Here is a 20,177-nt window from a genome sequence, read left to right as displayed (position 1 = left end):
GTGCTGGTCCCGTACGCCGTGGGCCCGCCGCAGACCCCGGGCGGCAGCGCCGGCGTGTCCGGGCCCTGGGGGGCGGCTCGTAGCGTGTCACACGCGAGGCGTTGGCTCTCCGGGTGACACTCCCGCGTTGCAGGTCTAGAGACCTTCGTCTCCGTTGCTAAGACGCTGCCATCACCTGAAATATATGACGTCGTGGAGGGATACGTAAAAATTTCCATGGAGTGTGCTGAAATATTCAAACTTTTGGACGGAGAAAGGAAGCCTGAAAGTGAAGTAAGTTGGCCGTGGGTGTTGTGGTTTAATGACTGGGAGAGGAACTGCCGAAGAAATGCTTTGCAGCATAAATAACTGATAATTTGGTATGGAGGTTTTTTTTGTTTGTTTGTTTTCTGGAAGTCACGGTGGCAGAAGCACTGATCAAATGGGAAATGTCCTTTTCAGCGCAAAGATGTTCCTGGATTTAATGATAACCACAACCAGTAGTCCTGCCAAAGTCAAGCTGTTAAGGTTCTTTAAATATTATCAGAAGACCATTTATGAAATAAGGGGATCAACAGAAGAAGTTAAGCAAACAAAAAAAAAATTGTCCAATGAAAATAATTGGTTTTGCGTAAGTAGACATCTCCCTGATACATCAGTATTTCTAGGAAGCCACTGGTAAAGCTGACCTCATTTTTCTCATCTGAGCTGAACACAATTTATCCTCATCAGAATATGATGAATGAACTAAAGAATTAAAAAACTCGTTTCACTGTGAATACTGGGGCAGCATTATTAACTTAAATCTGCTTACAACGTAAAATTGGATAGCGTTCTTTTTAACCTCCACTTGTTGGTCTTTGCCTTAGATTATAATTTTTGTCTGTGTGATGATGACCTGTTCGCGTTCAATGACATGCTTTCTTCAAGATCCTTTTACTAATAGAGGCTAATGCCTGTAACGAATACAGTCCCAGTGCTGTGTGGACTCTGGATTCATCTAGAAGGAGTTCACTGCAAGACTGGAGCAGCTCCGATGGTTTTCTCCAGCATGTTTCATTGTGTACTTACTAGCAGTTGTCTCTTAAAGCGTTGGTTCATTAGCCCTAGGCCTTGGCCTCCAGCTGGAAAAGGGCCTCCAAGATCCCTCAGCCTGTGCTGAGATTTGCACTGCAGTTGGTGTTTGCATCCCCAGAAGCGGCTGTTGCGTGTACGCAGATAAATCATGCATGTGGGTCTCAATTCACGTGTGAGGGGGGGGACTCTTTTTTTACGTTCAGTTTATTTGTCCAGGATTGCACAGGCCTTCAGTCAGCATGTTGGCTTGGGCTTCCAGTGGAGGTTGTCCCTCCGTACTACTGAACGTACACAACTCGCTGACATGCATGCGCACACCCACATGCACGCACTCACATGCACGCACACAGACGCTGACATGCACGCACATGCTCAAATGCACACGTGCGCACACACAGAGGGGCAAACTCACGTGCACGCATGCATACGCATGCACACCCACAAGCACACTCACACACACATCCACCCCCACACACTCACGGTTCCCCTCCCACCCCAGTGCCAGGTCCCTGTGAGATGGTATGAGCCAAACATGAGTTTGGCAACAGAAAAAAAAAAGAGGACTCGGCTGACCTCCTATGGTTCTCTAGTCTTTCATATAGTATCTGCATAGGGGCTTCCTTAAAAATTTGCACTCAGAACTAATCCTTTAGAAGAGGAAGCATTAATTTGAGAGAGAATTCAGAAGTTAACTTCGACTTAATATGTGGAAGCTTTCCTCTTGTGGTGGGGTTACTCTTTTTTTTAATGGTGTTTATTACTATTTGCTCAGTTAATTTCAAGCCGTACCCGATATTGGCAGATATTAACATATTTCTGTATCTTACAGATGCTATTAATCTTTCAAGCTCTAGAAGCCATTTTACTGAGGACAGCCAGTGACCTCTCCCATTTTTCTGTTGTGGGAATGAACATAGTCAAAAAGTTGATTCATTCCTACATGAGATTGGTCTATGCTGCTTTGTATTCTGAAAATCACAGGTAAGTCTTCTCCGTACTGTTGCGGAGAATCTCTGTCGGTTGTTCTGAATTGATCCCGGGGGGCTGTCTGGGTCTTGCACACGTGTGCAAGACGTTGCAAAATTCAGCTTGACTTATTGCTAATAATCCACCTTTATTTAATGATACCGTTCCACATTTCATAAAGTAATTGCACGTGGAAGTCTTTACAAGGTGGAAGCTCTGATATAATACACAATCTAATGCTATATGATACTTTCCTGAGGCTGTAGTTTTCATCAGTTGTGCCAATGAGGGGTAAAGCGGATGGTATCTTGAGTCCTATTGTTTTAGTGCTACTTGGTTTGTGAAGTGAAATGTACTGCATGGAACAGGGAGGAACAGGCTTTCTTGTAGTTCACAGAGGCTGAGCAGTCTATCTCGTGATGGCAAAAAGAGCTGCTCTTGAGTGTTTTATTTCCCTGTATTTTTTGTAGTCAGATTTCCCTGTTTATAATAGAATTTTTGCTTTCAGGCTGGCTTTTCCTCTGTATCTTTTCCTGTCTCTTAAGTCTAATGCCATTTTAGGCCAATTTAAGCACTTGTGTTATCTAGTCCAGTCTAAACAAGAATTTCTCATGCTTTGTGGACAGGGTGAGAGAAGTTCCAAGTGCCAGAGAAATTTTAATACAAACCTGGGAGGAAGAGGAAGGGAGAGAAAAAAATAGAGACCGCAAATGACTTGTCCAAGGCCAATGACTTGTCTTTCGGTCTTTGGACAGGCCAGAACTAGAAAAGCATTTTCTGCTTTCCAGTTCATGGACGCAACCATGCTTCTTGCACCACTCAGTTGACTTTATTGCAAGAAGCATTTTAACTGTACATAGAATCCCAAATACGAGTGGATAGGTATATTGTAAAATAAATTTTGAAACTATGCAATACCCGCACTTCTTATTAAGCGTTTAAAGATTACAGCTTTTGGAGAAATCCTAGAACCTGCATAGAGGAGGCTGCAGATTTCTGATGTATTCTGACAGTATATGCTCTGCTTTTCCTGTGCTACCTCTTTGGTGTGCAAAGGGATTCTATTGTGGTGGTATGTCTAGATGGGATCTCTGCTTTAATCATATGGCTTTCTTACAGATTGTCCATGAATGAAACATGATAGACAGATTCCAAAACCCTTAATGGGTAGTGGCTATTCAGATGATGGAGGTCTGCAGACTTGTACCCGATGGCCCTGTCATGTTCCCATTGAAATAAATGGCAAACTCCCACGAATTAAGGAGTTCTTAACTTTTGGCACTTTCTTCCTTTTATCCTACTTTATAAAGTGAATATCCAGCCTCATTACAGCTTAATTTTTGGGAAGAATATAAATAGGCATTCCCTGTTCCCTTCTCTCTCCCCTCCTTCCCAGTCGCCGTTATCACTGCCTAAAATAATGGTTTTGGTTGTTTTAACTTCTCTTCTGTTTTCTCAGGCAAATTTTCCCAGTGGGCAGTGAGCAAGAATCAAAACTGAGCATAGATCTTGGGATTTAGTTCATGACAAGACCATGCTGCGTACTTAAACTGAAGAAAACCTCTGTCATTCAGCTAAAACACAAAAAATACAGTCTTACTTTGGCCTACGCTCTGTGTGTCCTTAACTTTAGCATCAGCTGTAGCTCCTATGGACCTGCTTGTGGCAGTAAAGAGCATAAGCATTTGCAGGACTGGGGGCTCTGCCCAAGAAATACGCTTGTAGAAATAGGCTGTTCACAAAGAAGATCGATGTTCTTTGTGAATAGCGGAATAGTGTGTGTTTGGCCTAAACCTGTATTGTGATGGCCATTAAAATGGTTGGTTACATATTCAACTAAAGCTCCCATCAACTGCAGTGAGAACTTTGCATGACTGGGGATACTTTCCTAACGGCTATCTTGATTGCTTGTGTTGGGACTCAGAACTGCTTCATGCCTGAAACTCCTGAAGGCTTGGGTGGATGTTGGAGGTGGAGTGGGATAATTTCTTTTACAGGAAAAAGGTCTTTCTTTAAATTTTAATCTCTTGACTTGGTTGTTTGTATAACTGTCATCCTGGAAATAACCTGCAGGTTTTCCTCTGCCTTTTGTTTCAGGATGAGTCGAGTGTGCCTTACCCTGTTGTCAGCAATGGTGGCTCAGGGGCCGGATTCAGCAAGGGATGTGTATAGCCATTTTGATTTCAATAATAAGTTTCTGCCTGGATTATTGAAAAAAAGATGTAAGAAGGTAAATTAAGCTGCTGTGTGCCATGAAATGCTACGCCATGGCTCCATCAGTTTTCTTCTGCCAAGTATTTAAAACCAAGCTGTTGCCAAAGTCTCTTTGCTGTATTTTCATCTGCAAGAGCTTACCTCTTCCTTCCTGTCCTGTGTCAGGCTGAAATGCTTCTTGATTGTTTCTAATTGGGAGCAGAACTGATCTATGGGGCAAGAGCCTCCCATCTACTTATATAGGAAATCCCCAGCAGATGTTTCTGAGTATCTGCGATAGTGGGAGAGCTGGCCTGCACCCTTGAGGTATAGCTTGCTTAGTTTTCCATCCTGTGCTGGTCTTTCTCATCTTGTCAGGGTGCAGAGCTCCTCAGGATAACCTTGTTTTTACACTGCTTTGTAGAATTTACTGCAAAATATCTAAGTGTCTTGTCTGTTTCTAATAAGCTGTGGTGAAATATGAACATGTAGTTTCTGTGGGCCATCCTTTTAATGTCTAAAAAGGAGTGAAAGTGATGGTAAACTTCTGAAAGCTGTTCAGTCATGTGTTTGGGAAGAGCTCAGTCTTTTTTCCAATATGTGGATTGCAGTTTGGTCCCACTGAAATAAACGGAGGTTCTGCAGTTGCAGAAATGGAGAGAGGATTTTGCCCAGTACAGCCTGGGCTAGTACAGTCAGAGTAATTGCATTTGAAAATACGTTTAAACAATCTCTTGGCGGAAATCCTTAAGGAGGTTATGTGAGTGAGTAGAAAAAGTCAGTCCTCTTTTTCCAAAAGGAACTTTATTTCTTGTTTCCTCTCCGTTTGCTAAAAATAATCAGGGTTGACCTGAACCAGTGTTTCAGAACAAGAATATTTATATTTCATTCCAAATATAAGTGTATAGTAAATCCAATATTATTTTCAATGCTGATGGATTGTTTCTAGTTTTTAAAGATGACTTGCAGAATAAATGTGTATGTTTGTGTTGGGTTTATGCCATCTGTGGTGACAAATGAGACTGTAAAAGGTGGTTTCGGGGAGAAAGGTCTGTTTGGTTTTTTGCCTTCTACTTGATTGCTTTATATGTAAACAATTTTGGGAATGTCAGATGTCATGGTTTTTGACCTTAGTGCAGAAGTTGTCTTTAGGAGTACCTCCACCCCTTAAATTAAAATGCTTGGATGTAGGTAGTCTTCTGACCACAGGCTTATTAAGATATGCAAGTAAGGTACAAGGAAAAAAGTTTCCAGAAATGGACTGAAGATCTTACTCTTGCTTAGCTTTCAGTGAAATTATTATGTCGCAACTGGCTGTCAGAGGTGGATTTTTAATACAAAAATATCAGGCCCAAAGCTTACAGCAAAATCTCATTTCTTTCTCTTTGTTTCTTCTTTCAACCCTTTCATGAGTTGCTTCTGCCTTATGTTTAGCCTAGTCAGTATCTTCTTTCAGGCATTTTTACATGCAACTTAATTTTGCACAGTAAGTTTCAAAAAATTACAAATCATGTTCATATCCTATGATGCTTTTCCAGGCAAAGCTTTCGTTACTTTCACTGTGCCTGAATTTGTAGTTCTATAACATATTAGCCCCTTTTTTAAGAGCTTTGTTTTTTTGGCCGGTCTCAGTCGCATGACCCGGGTAGCTCCCTGAGCAGCTGAGAGAGGTGTGTAATGCACTGCAGCTCAAAGATGGCAGCGAGCAGCAGGAGTTTCCAAGACTGGCACTGCTCTGGAAGCATGTATAGTAAGAAATTGCAGCAGCACTACTGTCATTACCGTTCTTGAGTGTTTTTGTGAATTGAGCAGTGTACCAAGTGGTGCAGAAGTGAGGATGTTCAGTGATGTGTGTACAGGGTTTGGCATGAAACTACTGGTAACGTTTTCTTTTTTTTTTATTTACGGCAGCTCTTGTATATTGAGAATTGAAAAATATGTGAACTAGGACGCCTTCCTTTTTGATGTTAACTTTAACAGACACTGATCTGCTTAATGCAAGAAGTTTTTCAAATGAATATACTGTGGATGTATTGCATATTCATATATGTGTATGACTATGTGCAACATGTTTATAGAAGTTGTTTAATTTACCTGTTTATAGTACTTATAATGATAATCAATTGTTCCAGTATTAATTTTGCGGTTGTGTACAATCTGTATGCTAACAGTGCCTTTTATCTTTTTTAGGGGAGAACTGATGTCCGTATGGCCTATATTCAGTTTGCTGTCTCCTTTTTAATTGCTGGTGACAATGCAATCTTGACACAGGTGCTGGAATTAAAAGGTATTTCACAATTGCTTGTATTTTTTTTTTTAAGGCAGTCTTTTATAGGTGATAATAAATATGAGCTAATTCAAAATGTGAACCAGTTAAACAGCACTAATAAGATACAAAGTACATATTTTTAATCCTATTACCTGGAAAGCTTTAAACTTCTTCAGTATTCTAGTGAGTGCCTCTTCTGCTTGAGAATAACGTTTGCTATCTGCAAAAACTCTGCAAAAATAGGAAGCCCTTAGTGGCACAGATGTAAAAAAGGTAAATGTAATGTAACTTTGAGGCCATAGATTCAATAAGCAGAAAAAAACTTCGTGGTCTCCAGCCTTGCTCATAACACAGTAATAGTGGGTATCATAGAATCATAGAATACCAGGTTGGAAGGGACCTCAAGGATCATCCAGTCCAACCTTTCTTGGCAAAAGCACGGTCTAGACAAGATGGCCCAGCATCCTGTCCAGCCAAATCTTAAGAGTGTCCAATGTTGGGGAATCCACCACTTCCCTGGGGAGATTACTCCAATGGCATTGCATTAAAAATTTTTTACAAAGTGGTAACGACTGTGCGTACTTTAGTTTCTTTTCTGTCCTCATGCAGGACAACTGTTGTGTACTCCGTTAGACTGCTTTTTGTCAATGATTCAGGAGACCAGTGTAATGTCCTTTGCATCCTTTATGGAGGCATTACATGGGAGTGCAGTCCAGGAGTATGTTACACCTATGTCTCTTAGAGAAGGGGGTCAAACTGAACTGACGAAGAGGATCCAGAAAGTTAAATCTTACGCACGCTTGATTAATACTTGATCCCATATGTGCTGAAGATAATGTAAAACTTCTATTGACTTTAGTGATTTGAAATCTACTGCTGGTGTTTCTCAAGTTGTGAATTATGACCTTTGGTAACATTATGAAAGAATTCAGAAGGGATCTAGGAATGCTCTAAAAAAGGAAAAAGAAGCCATTAGCTGGCAACAATTCGTTTCTTCTATGGTGAGGGAGCAAGAACAGGCCATAATTATTTACTCCTATTGTTCATGCTAGCTGGGGGCTGCTGATCCTTTAATTGCTTGCAGTTGTTCAGTTCTTTCGGGACAGGGAATGGCAGTGCACACCTAGACCCAGTCAGCACAGCTGGCTTTCATTCCCCTGTAAGATACTGAAGTTCTCTAACTTTGGGATATACAGGTGAGCCAAAAGATGGTGCGTGTCATTGGAGATGTAACTTCCAAACATTTGAGAATCACTCAGTGAAACAATTGTGAGTCCTTCAATGGAAAGGATAGGCATTTACTCAAGTTTAAATACTTCATAGCACACTGGGGCCCAAAATATATTTGAAGCTGACAGATGCTGTTGGGATAACTGTTAATAACGAAGTTGGCAAATTAGCTGGTTACGATGAGAGTAGCTTTAGCAGCATCACTTGTTCATCACTGTAGTTACAGACACATCATCCTTCTGAACTCTGATTGCAGCCTTTTGGTTCATCCTTAACTATAAGAGCAAGGTAAATAATATGACATTGAAGAGAAATGGGTATGAATTCCCTGAAGCATTTTAGTATGAAAATAGCTTTCACATTTTCACTTAACATTTGAAATGTCTTCTTAGATTTCATTCCAGATATTCTTCGTTCTGAAATAAAGGAAGACAAAGTTTCTACTGTCAATCTTCTACTTTCCACACTGAGAACTAAGGTATGATATACTCTTGAAACTGCTTTGTCTCTTGTTTTCTATTTTCTTTGCTGCTGGAAACAGTTTTGCGGTAATTTCTCATAAAATGTACAGCTCTTTAAGATGTTGGCACTGTGCTGCTGCTGAAGGTTTGTCAGTGTGTCCATTACTGGTAATATTTGTTGGAGGTTGATAGCTCGGCTTACTGTTTCAGGACTGAAGCTTGTTACGCTTTTCTAATGCCCTCTTTTAAAGGAAGTCCTTGCATAGCTTGTACTTGGATGCTAATTTCAGCTCATCTTTAGTGTGTGGTGTCCAACAGATGCTGATTGTTTCACGGGTTGCGATTGCATCAGTGCCAAGCCTGAAGGTCAAAAGAACTGGAGTCTTTTTGGTGCTTCCAGTGACAGTAAGATTGGTCCGTTAATGAATGTGTCTCATGCCAAAATGGGGAGATCAGCTAGATTTGACTAGGTTTGTTAGTTATCTATCTGAACTAGATAATGACGTACAATCTTCTTTGCAGGAGAAAAAGGATTTTGTGTGTTTTTAGTATGGGGACTGTGACGTGAAATGGGTTTCTGGAAGCGATCTGGTTGCAGTTGAAGGGTGTGTGGTACCGTCCCCCAGCCAGTCGTGGCAGGGCTCCATTGAGGCCACATCCTGTGGTCCTGGTTAGCTGGTCTTTGGACTTGGTTACTGTGAGGATGGCAAGGCTTCTGCTGCAGGAGGTTAATTCAGTCAAAGGTAATTCTTGGTGGGGTAGAGAAAAAGGGAAGTCTTATAAAATTGTCTTCCCAAGATCAGAGGAGTTTTTGTGAAAAAGAAGGGTACATTCCACCTGCTATCAGAACGTACTGTTAGAGAGGTAAGTCTGCTCCTCTTTGAAATTGTTTTTTCTGATTCTTTCATAGCAGTCAGAAATAACCGCGTGATATAGCAGGGTTGAGACAAAACTTGACAAAGGTGTGAGAGTTGGTTTAGTCTCGACTGCCTTTCCTGTGCTCTGTTGTTCCTTAGCTTCTGAGCATGGCTGTGCCTCTTTCACTGTGATGCACCAGCTTATTGCTGCTGTGGGTACAGCAACTGTGCCAGAGATGTTATTTCTATAAAAATGTTTTTAAAAATGTTTTTAGTTCCAGTGTCTATGATTTTTGAATCTCTGTTTTGAATTACTGTAGCAATGTTGCACAAGCTGCTGTATGACCAATTGAGAGAATGAAGAAAAAAATCGTTTCAAATTTAGAGTGTAACCATAAGAGCCTGCCTCAGACTCAGGCTTTTCACAACTGACAATTTAAAGCCAAAAATATTCTTTCATTATTCTGTTGAAATAACCTTGGAAGAAGAAGAAGAAAAAAGCTAGCATTTAAATGTAAAATAAACCTCCTTGAAACTTTGTTTTCTAAATGAAGATTTTCCCATGTGGGAATCATACATCATGTGCTGTTACATTACTGATGCCACCTAACGCACTGTATGACTCCTTCAGTTTAGCAAGGAAGATGAGAATTAAAAAAATGAGGATAGGAGAACACAGTAGGAGAACTTCTTAGAACTTCCTCCACCGTGTTTTCCCGTTCATTCAAACTTCATTTGTAGCAGGTTCTACCATCTCTACCAGCAGGTTTCCATGATCCTAGTCTGTGGCTGTGCTATTTTAAATACGTTCTGTGCTCTTTAGTTGAACTTGAAAGTCTATCCTGTTCAGCGTGTGCAGTGTTTGCAGAAGTTGGTGTAGAGTCCTATGGCTTCAACCATATCAAGATAGGAGCGGGAGTGTGTGAAAGAAGTGTTAACAGGACAGGCAGAACCTTCTGTCTGCTGTAGTGAGGAGAGAGCTGTGCGTGTACTAGAAGAATGAAGTGCGTTGCTAATTTGCAATTATTTTGTGATAACTTGCAATAAGTAGAAGAGTTGTTTGTGTATTTGTTTTTCTCATTGTTTTCAGGTGGTTCAAAATAAAAATATCACCAAAACCCAGAAGGTGCGCTTTTTTACTGCAGAAGTGTTGATTCACATAGCTTCACTTTACCGGTGGAATGGGATTACTGATGTCAGCCCTGGGGATTTAAAGGTCTGGTAACTTACTTCTTTGTAACTCTAAGTCCTTGTCCTGCCTTTTTTTTTTTTTTTCCCCCTCTTGCAATCCACAGATTTTGAAGTAGCTCATCAAGGTTAGAGTAACTGGGAGCTCAAGAAGAGGGATCTGCTGAGGCTACTTAAGGAGAAATCCTGACTTTCTGCCGCTTCTGACCACTTGAGGAAGAGGGTTTGTTTCCCCTCCCTGATTGCCAGAATTGCAGTGCAGATCTGTGAACCAGGGAGAACTGGGGCTTTTGGGTGCGAGTACTGTATTCCATTGCCTTGACACATTTGTGTCCCTATAGGAGAATATATCAGAAGCAATGTTCTTACCACATGCCTCATTCCAATCCTACACGCTGATCTGATATGAGAGCTAAACTCCCAAGATGGTTGCCAGCCTTTTCAGCTTGCATTGTTTGAGAGGTTGGCAGGGTTTCTGAGGGCTGAGCTGTTATTGATTCTACTGGTCCATGAAATCACATTCCTAAAGTCATAGATGAGGCAAGGATCAGGGCTGCAGCTGGTGTGTGTGTGTTAGTACTGCAGCTGTTTTGTCATCTTCTCCTCATAAATAGGTTAAATTTTTGCTTTTTTATTTTTCTTAATCATGTAATCTCTTTCCCCCCCCTTTCACTGTGGGAATATCTAAGGCATGGCTCTAAGCCCAATGCAAAGCAGTAGCAAGAATTCTATGCTTCCACTGGGTTTTGGCTGCAGACTTTTCACCTTTGTGTGGATTAATGCTTGATCTTTAGAAGCCCAACCATTCTTCTTTAAAACTTCTAACACTGAACAACTGCCTTCTTATTCTTCTTCTACTGGATGTTTATGCCTATGCCATTCCAATCCTGATATATTGTAAACAACTTTTGGAGGAGATCTGTTGCTAGTAGGTGTCTGCTTGGAGCTATGCAAATCTATGATTCTATTAATAAACATGCATTTCAGTTTTGAGTAATTTTAAATTCTTACAATTCCATGCAGTCCTTGTGAGTCATGTGGTTTGTGATTTCCTAACCGCAATTGTCAAGAGGCTTCTCATTTGTAGGGATCTTGAGCTGTGCTGGCTGTAAAAGGTTAATGGGTTCACTTTTTTTTTTTTTTTTTGCTCGACATGGATTTTGGTGACTTCTTCCATTTTTGTATGGTGACCATAATGGCATTGATGCCCCACCTCCTTTCCCTGAAGTGTTGGCATGTTCAGTGCATTGTTAGCTATCCATCGTTCTTGCCCTGTATTAAAGTTGTTCCATCTTCTGTCAAATTGGCCCAAAAAACATACACATACTTGTTGCATGTGCTTTATGCTGAAGGCTTCAGTGATTTTTTTTTTTGGTTTTTCTGAACTTCCTCATAGTGAAAGTGGCCTGTAAGGTTGAAAGTTGGTATTTCAGATTAAATATTAGATCCTTGACTTCAAAGTCCCAGGATGGCCTTGCCCAATTTATGTAAGTTTTATATCACTACTTTAGCTTGATTTTTCTCTACCTTCTTCTATCTGGCTTCTTGGCAAAAAGCCCTAAGTCAGTAATGCCCTGCAGATAGTACCTATGTACCTAAATTTGGTAGGTTTGCTTCCCTTGAAACAAAAAATACTGTAATATTTAATGTATTTAATACAGAAACTGAAATTTCTCCTGTTAATCTGAACAAAAGCCCAACCATCTTTTAGCATTTCTTTGTAAAAGGAGCTTCATAAAATTTAGAGAAGAGTGAAATTGATGTAAGATTTTCTTCTGTGATACCAAAAATCATATGCCTTTTTTTACTCCTTTTTGGTTTTTATAGGTGACTCAAGGTTCTGAAGAGACGGGAAAGACGATGGTACGGGAACTTGTTCATAATTTCTTAATGGATCTCTGCTGCTCTCTGAAACATGGTATAACTTTCTATGATCCAAGTCTTGGAACTTCTGGCAAGTAAGTCACCAGACAGCTGAGATTGTATGTGCTAGAAGAAGAGAGACCTCACTAGTTATCTTGTCTGCCCTTCCAGGCCTTTGCCAGTAACTTCACCGAATTCTGCTTCCCTCTCTCTTTCTTCTGTGGCAGAAGAAATAAATATGTTGGAGTTTTTTGTTGTTCTTGTTTTTAAGTTCCCAAAATCAAACTATTGGATCTCCTTATACCTCTGTGTACTAGAGTAGAGAGTGCTCTGCCCTATTCATAGGGGCTTAGGCAATGGTTGTGTTTCTGTAAGCCATCTCCGTGAATAACTAGATAACAAGTCTCTTATTGTAAGGCGTGATTTTGAACCACAGAAATTTTTTTTGAGGTGACAATAAGGCATCAGAGCTGCAGTGTAAACCAGGTGGTAGTAAAATATCTAGTCTAATTTACATTCTGTAGAACCAGATGAGGTTTATCCCAGATTTTGGCAAAATGTCAACATTGATTTCAGTAGTGCCAGAATTTGGCCTGCAACACCTAATCTGGAAGCACCTATTTGCCCTACTGTTTCCCTTTGCTAACGATTTAAAATATGTGTGTGCTAAGATTATAACTGATAGAGAAAATTGAGACTCCTGTAATTCCAGGGAGAGGTTCTCATAGGGTGAGTTTATGCTTCTTCACATTAGCTGGGCAAAGAAGGTACTAGATTGTAGTAGTGGGTACTAATACTGAGTGGTGCTAGAGCAGGTTGTTTCTTGCTTTGAGCAAAATTTTAGCTGGTGTTCGTCTGGTATCTGCGGTATTCACACTTTGTTTAGGGACATACAGAAGTAAACTTAAAAAAGAGGACTGAAAGACCACAGAAAGTATCTCCCAGTTTAATATTAAGTTTTAATTCTACACTTTTAGTTTTGTGAAGTTTGGTTAGAATATTTCTGAAACATTGTGGGTTTAATTAGGAGTAATTGCTCTGTCAGGCAGAAAACCTGGAGGTAAATTCAGTTCTTACTTTGCCGAGTATAAACTCAGAAATTATGCCAGCAGTGTGAGAGGCCTTGCCTTGAATTTACCCCAGCAACAGTTAGAGGAGTTGCAGAGTTAGCATCACATGTAAAGTAACGAAATAGGGATTTCTTTTTTAAAGTATTTTTTTGTCTTCAATAGGGGAGGAAATGTGGTGCTTCTGCGCTTTCTGCTTGGTTTAAAAACTGCAACAGAAGATGAAATGGTTGCTGATCTCATGGTGAATATTCTTAAAGTATGCCCAGATTTATTGAATAGATACTTTAAGGAGACCCGGTATTCCTTTGTTCCTAGACTGAAGTCAGCTTGGATGGACAATATAAAGTTACTCAAAAAGGTAAGAGTATGAATGATGCACACCACCTCTCCACAGAAATTTGCAGACCTAATACTCTTTTTTTTTTTCCCCCCCACAAAATGAAGTAGTTCTTGTTAAACAGGAGTGCAGAATTACACAAAATTATAATAGGAAAGATGGTAGTCAAACATTCCTGACCTACAGAAAAGTTACTAAGCAAAGGAACTTGGTAGTAGATTGGTAAGCCTGCCTTTGATTGCTGTTATTACAGATAGATATTATAATGCCATTCCTTTGTAAAATTTGTTACAATTTGCGTACTGTGCAGTACAGAGCCTGGCCAGCCTATGGTGTGGCTGTGTTAGGTGTAAACTAACTCTGAATTCATGATCTTAGCTGAGGTCTTCCTAGTGACAACAAGATTTCATTGATTTCAGAGGAACTAAGCTGAGGATCAGGGAGTAGGTTTTTCTGTTTTTGTTTCAGAAGCAGCTGTTCTGTATCAGAGGAAACTCACAGGTCTGAAGATGTGTTCACAACTGTGAATGCACAGTGCTTTAGAGTTTATTAAACTAAAAGCAGGCAGGCACAATATTTCATAAATAGTGATTTTAAAAACAAAGCAGTCCAGCAGTGGGAAAGTTAGGTGACTGAGGTTTAAGTGAGCTAAACAGGAAGGACTTAATGGTTCTGAAATAGCACCGTCAGTTACTGCAGGTATGTTAGGAAAGAAGCAGCAGGATGCTGTTAAATGTCGAAGATGGTAAATGGAGGAGGGGGAAATGGCATCCTGTTTTCTGTGGGTGCTGAGGAAAATGAGCCATGGCTCAGAGCCACAGCTGCTTTAAAAAGTGTAGACATAGAGTGAGTTGGAAAGTCATTTGGTAAAAAGCCATGCTCGGAGCAGGAGGCTGTATAAACATTTAACTAAACCACGAAAGAAGGAGTTGGCATAAGAAGTGGTGGGAAACATCACGTTGATGGTATGTGTTTTGAGATGCAGCAGCATCGAAGCTCAGCTAGAAGAACCTTTTGTCCTTTCTGAGTGTTGCTCTGACTCTTTGCTTTAGCTTAAAATGGGCAAGTAGGATCTGTAGTCGGTTTGTTGAAAAGGGGTGGCCTTTAGCAGGGGTACAGGTAGCATGCAGATGTTCCATTTAGTTGAATAGGAGTCTGGGGGATGCTCTGTAGCATTTCTGCATAAAAATTGATATTTAGTGCTGTCATTACTTTTGACAAGTCAAAGCCTTTCTGTAAAATGCTCCTCGGAAGAAGCTGTTATCTCCAGGCCTATATCAATGTTGATGAAATTGTTATTTTTATTTCAGATCTATGAGGCTCAACCAGAGATTTCCAATTCTTTTAAGACTTCAGAGTTTATTCCTCTTCCCAGGTTGCTTTCTATGGTGATGGTAACAACAGTCCCTGCAGTGTGCAATAAAATAATGTTCACCCAAGGACTAAATGTAAGAGCAGTCTATAGTATTTCAGTGGATTTTTCTGTCCTCATTAATACTGTTTGATTTAAGTGTGTGATCATTCAAGAAGTTTCTTAAGTTGGTTAATTACATGCGTTTTATATTGTCTGTTCCAGCATAAAGCTGGCTTGGGGAAGCACAGGTAAATGAATTAAAAGCCATTGATACTGCTTCCAAGAGCCATTCACAAGCACCAGCTCTGCCAATGCTCACTAGTGGTTTAGGCTGGGAATCTGAAAACCTACAGATTCTTTCCTGCAAGCCGAGGTTTAGGAAAGAATTAATTCATTAACAAATTTTAACATATATGCAGAGTACAGATTATGTGCAAAGCATAAGAGGAAGCAGTGAAATGTCATTAATTCAACTTCCTTCTTTTAGTTACCCAGCACAGTAGTGAAGCACAGCATACTGTCACTTGTATCAATGGTTCTGAGAAGAGCTTTGAAGAATATTGAGTACTGTTTGAATGAAGAGACTTGGCAAAAGTCAGAAATCTACACGCTGTCAATGATGCAGGAATTTGTACAGCTGTACAGAGAAGCCATCAGCAAGGTACAAAATAAAAAGAAAATTGGGGTATAACATGAGTCATTTTGCAGCAGATAACTACTCCTCTGCACTTTCTCTCCAAGTGGTTGCGGCCTGGGAGCCAGGAGATAGTATATTTGAGCAGTGGGAGGGGAAGGCCGTGGGTTAAAAGGTGTTAATAACTGGTGTGGCAGTGGACTGCATTTACTAACAAAGCTGGCTGATGGAAATGCAAATAAAATTTTGTTGTGAGACAAATTTGTAACATTGGCAGCTATTGTGCTGCAAATGAATTCCAAGAGCAGGCTCAGAAGCAAATTCTCCTCCTGGTTCAAGTAAATTGTAGCCAGCAGAGTTCATTCGGTAACACTTGGGTTGAAAATACACCATGAGGATGAAGAACCAAACATAAATTTTTTGCAGGAAACTTTTTCAATGAAGTGTTCTTTCCAGTACTTATGTTCTGCAGAAGTGAAAATACACTACTTGATTTCAGATCTTTTTCCGATTGCATACAAGATCAGTTCCAACCTTTGTGAAGAGCAGCAAATCCTCGTGTTGGTTGGTTGTGAATATTTTTATCACAGTAGCTTTGTCTCATGCAGGAGAGCTATTGCAACTTACTCTTTCTGCTTCTAGCTTTTACCAGACATGAACAATATAGTGGCTGTCTGGCAATCCCTTCTGAAGCAAGGGAGAGAACACCATGATGGCCAAGAGGAGAAAAGGGAAAGTGATATCTCCACTGTGAAGGCAATGACTGAGACAGCAGAAGTTGCTGAACAGCATGGTAGGCAAAGCAGGTGGAGTTAGCCCTTACACATGCGTGAACGGGTGTTGTGAAATCCTCATCCCATGTAAGGTAGTTGACTTCAGCAGAGTCCAGATGTCACTTGTGCATTTACTATTCTTCTTTGCTTTGTTCAGTTCTTTGGGCAGTTTAATTCTGACCAGCATCAGAATTGCCTAAGAACACAGTTTGACAAATAGGCTGCCATTGCTACTGGGAGGTTAAGCAGTTTGCCTTTCTGCTTTCACAGAATCACAGAACGGTTGAGGTTGGAAGGGACCTCTGGAGGTCATCTTGTCCAACCCCCCATGCCTAAATCCGGTTGCCTAGGACCATGTCCAGACAGCTTTTGAATATCTCCAAGCATGGAGACTCCGACAACTTCTCTGGGCAACCTGTGCCAGTGTTTGGCCACCCTCACAGTAAAAAAGTGTTTCCTGACATTCAAAGGAACCCTCCTGCGTTTCAGTTGGTGCTCATTGCCTCTGGTCCTGTCACTGGGCACCACTGGAAAGAGCCTGGCTCTGTCCTCTTTGCACCCTCCCTTCAGGCATTTATATACACTGATGAGATCCCCCCGAGCCTTCTCTTCTCCAGGCTGAACAGTCCCAGCTCTCCCAGCCTTTCCTCACAGGAGAGGTGCTCCAGTCCCTTCATCAGCTTTGGTGCCCTCTGCTGGACTCTCTGCAGTGTGTCCATGCCTCTCTCGTACTGGGGAGCCCAGAACTGGACACAGTGCTCCGGGTGTGGCCTCACCAGTGCTGAGCAGAGGGGAAGGATCGCCTCCCTTCACCTGTTGGCAATACTTTGCCTAATGCAGCCCAGGATCCTGGTAGCTTTCTCTGTGGCAAGGGCACATTGCTGGCTCATGTTCAACCTGTTGTCTGCCAGGACCCCCAGGCCCTTTTCTGCCAAGCTGCTTTCCAGCTGGGTGGCCCCCAGCACATGCTGGTGCATGGGGTTGTTTCTCCTCTGGTGCAGGACTCTGCAATTCCCCTTGTTGTACTTAACCCTCCTGTCCTTGACCCTTTTATGCTAGTAAGAGTATTTTGCAGCCGCATGATAAAACAGGCAGGGGAACTGATATGCCTGAAAAATAATTTTTTGAGGGCTTTTAGTTTGGCCAAGTTGTTTTACCATGCGATCGTTTTTTTGAAGCAGGTAGTTACTGTGGCTACACAAATGCTTGTGTTGCTGTAGCACAGGATTAGAAACATACAAGTGTTGGAAGAGGGAGAGAGGGTTGGGGTGAAGGCTTCCATTTTCCTCTCTCAAAACCAGTGTCCCTCCTGAAGGACTTGCTTTCCTAGTCCCATTGCAGGGGCTGGAAGTTTTAGTACTCTCTGTAGCTTGGCTAGCAGCCTGCAATGTCTTACTTATAGACTGAAGATAAATCTACAGCCAGTTTCATGCCCTTCACAGGGCATATTCCACAGTGAGACTTCTGGAGCAGAGAGTTTTTCAGTGTATGTCCTTCTGTGTGTGGCTTTGGGCAGCAAAATAGTTGTCAACGCTGACACTCCAAGGCTCTTTATTGGTAGAGTGCCTGCTGAAACCAATGGAGTATCTCTACTGTAGTTTCTCTGCATACTAGGGTGATAATACTGTATCACTTACTCTCAGCTCACCTTTTACAGCTTTATTTGCACTGTGGCCACTAGAGAATTCTTTTTTTAATGGGAGTTGAGACTCAGGCAAACAAAGACAAAGTTTATGCATGGCATCCATCCAGTTCTTCATAGCTCCCTGAGGGAGGCCCAGTTAACAGGAAAAAAGTAGGTGTTTAAAAAAAAGTTTTGGCTGCCCTTCACTTATTTTGCTTCCTTTCATTAGTGACTGGATAACAAGTAGCTTTTATGTGTCCTCGTGTTATAAATTAAAAGAATATTTAGCTGCTGAAATAGCTTTTCTGAAGAAGTAAACGGCTGCCTTAGCTGGGGTTGGTGTTTCTCTCATCAGATATTTGTTGTCTTCCTCTTGCCTAGAGGTCACATTGAGAAAGTATTATTTTGAAAGAGGAAAGGGAAAGAAAGAGACCTTTAACTGAAGTAATAAATTAGTAATAAATTAGTGTACTGTCTCCTGCACTTCCCTAGTCAAACCTACCTGGCATTAGGTAAAAATAGTGGCCCCGGAAACCAGCCGTGTGACCATATCCTTTCCTTCACTTTTTTCTGTTGTTCAGCCTTAAATTGAACAGCCGTGGGACTGATAGGATTCTTATAGTGAGTGTTAAAATGTTGAGGTTGTCTTTTATATGCGTGAGCACTTTAGAATCAAATTGGAAATGGCAACTGCCAATTTAAGCACTGAATAAGCTGATTGAGTTTTAGAAGTATTCACACAGGAATGCTGGGGAAGGAAACTGGGGATTCCATGGGTTGTTTTTGTTTTCTTCTTGTTAGTGTGGAAGATAACTGATCGTTTCATAGGCAAGTCTATTGGAAATACAGTTAGTAATTCTCATGTTCGATAATGTAGGTGCTACACTGTGCTCTCTTGGTATGAAGGAAGGAGAAACTAATTATGTAAACACTTGGTTCAGGTTCAGATGATGCTGAGACACTGTTTCTGAAAGCTGCGCTGCTTCAGGTCATATGCCTTTATCAGAAGGTTGTCCCCCACTTGGTAGCACGGAGCAACTTTGATTTTAGCAAGCTGCTAAAAGGTATGTGATGGGTATTTCTGTTACCTTTATTGCTTTCTCTGGCTATTTACAAAGTCCATAGCAGAAGGGAATGTTTGCTCTTCTGTGTAGGCAAATAACTGTTTTCTAAAAGTAACCCATGTTAGTTTCTTCATTGTGTTGGCATTTATTGTTGCTATTTCTGCAGTGCTCTGGCACTCTGCCCTCTTAAATTCTGTAGCTGCTCTGCTACACTCAGTTGTTGTAAGTGGTAGGTTGTGCTACAGTCTTCCTCTTTGTGTGTCATATTCTTGCAAAAATTTGGTGTTTTATGGGGTTTTAATTCTAATGTTTCTTAGGAAGACTTATGTCCAACTCTTAATGAGATTTGGGGGTGTAATTCTCCTAGATGTATGTCAACAGTCCAACATAAATAAGTTATTTCCAAACTCTTATTAGCCGCAATGATACAAATTTTTTTTTTTAACAGGATAGTTCACAGAAAGTTTAGGGTGAGGGAGAAGCACGTACTAATTCACCAGTCTCCTCTGGAAAATCTTTTAACATTCAAGTATTCTTTCCATTTGCTGTGTTTGGAATTATTTTGTCATGGTTTGGCAGTATGTGGGGAGAACAACAGTATTCTGTATGTTGTTATCTCCTGTGGAAAATCTATATGACGAAGCACTTGAGCAATATTGTTGTATTTTTGTCTCTGATGTCATGTTCGTGGAGGGTATTCCTCCTCATACAGTAGAAGTAAACAGAGACATTCTGTACCTGCTTAATGCAGCAAGGATGATGAGCCACAAATTATGGACTGTGGGCAAGATCCTCCAATGCTGCTTGTGATACAATAAATACAGCCATTTAAAATTGAAACTGGAGGAGAGAGCAAAATGTTGTTTGGGCAACATTGCTGTCTGCGGGCCACCAGAGCTTGTAGGCCACCAAACTAGAGCAACTATCTGTGTTTTAGGCAGGTCTGGGATGTGTCAGAATGGGAGTTATGTAAATGCCTTAAAGTCTCTGAGGGTTAAAAATCATAGAATTATAGAATCATTTAGGTTGGAAAAGACCTTTAAGGTCATCAAGTCCAACCATAAACCGAACTCTGCCAAGTCCACCACTAAACCATGTCCCTAAGCACCACATCTACACATCTTTTAGTACCTCCAGGGAGGGTGACTCACCCCCTCCCCTGGGCAGCCTGTTCCAATGCTTAACCACTCTTTCAGTAAAGAATTTTTTCCTCATGTCCAATCTAAACCTCCTCTGGC

At 41.0% G+C, this 20,177-nt stretch overlaps 1 protein-coding gene across 1 annotated transcript in view; it reads left to right on the top strand.

The window, feature by feature from the left end:
• URB1 (URB1 ribosome biogenesis 1 homolog (S. cerevisiae)) overlaps nucleotides 1-20,177 on the top strand; it is a 62,153-nt gene that overhangs the window by 3,077 nt on the left and 38,899 nt on the right. The window contains exons 3-14 of the mRNA XM_009328013.1: nucleotides 118-273; nucleotides 1,886-2,037; nucleotides 4,120-4,252; nucleotides 6,406-6,502; nucleotides 8,107-8,192; nucleotides 10,123-10,248; nucleotides 12,048-12,178; nucleotides 13,316-13,511; nucleotides 14,801-14,938; nucleotides 15,332-15,505; nucleotides 16,121-16,271; nucleotides 18,817-18,939. Coding sequence (XP_009326288.1) covers nucleotides 118-273; nucleotides 1,886-2,037; nucleotides 4,120-4,252; nucleotides 6,406-6,502; nucleotides 8,107-8,192; nucleotides 10,123-10,248; nucleotides 12,048-12,178; nucleotides 13,316-13,511; nucleotides 14,801-14,938; nucleotides 15,332-15,505; nucleotides 16,121-16,271; nucleotides 18,817-18,939 — 1,663 coding nt within the window. The remainder of the gene's footprint in view (nucleotides 1-117; nucleotides 274-1,885; nucleotides 2,038-4,119; nucleotides 4,253-6,405; nucleotides 6,503-8,106; nucleotides 8,193-10,122; nucleotides 10,249-12,047; nucleotides 12,179-13,315; nucleotides 13,512-14,800; nucleotides 14,939-15,331; nucleotides 15,506-16,120; nucleotides 16,272-18,816; nucleotides 18,940-20,177) is intronic.

The sequence above is a fragment of the Pygoscelis adeliae genome, unplaced genomic scaffold, assembly GCF_000699105.1.
Source record: "Pygoscelis adeliae isolate BGI_AS28 unplaced genomic scaffold, ASM69910v1 Scaffold154, whole genome shotgun sequence".
NCBI classification, from domain to species: domain Eukaryota; kingdom Metazoa; phylum Chordata; class Aves; order Sphenisciformes; family Spheniscidae; genus Pygoscelis; species Pygoscelis adeliae.
Note: the sequence above shows the minus strand (reverse complement) of the source record. Positions and strands in the feature narration are given on the sequence as shown.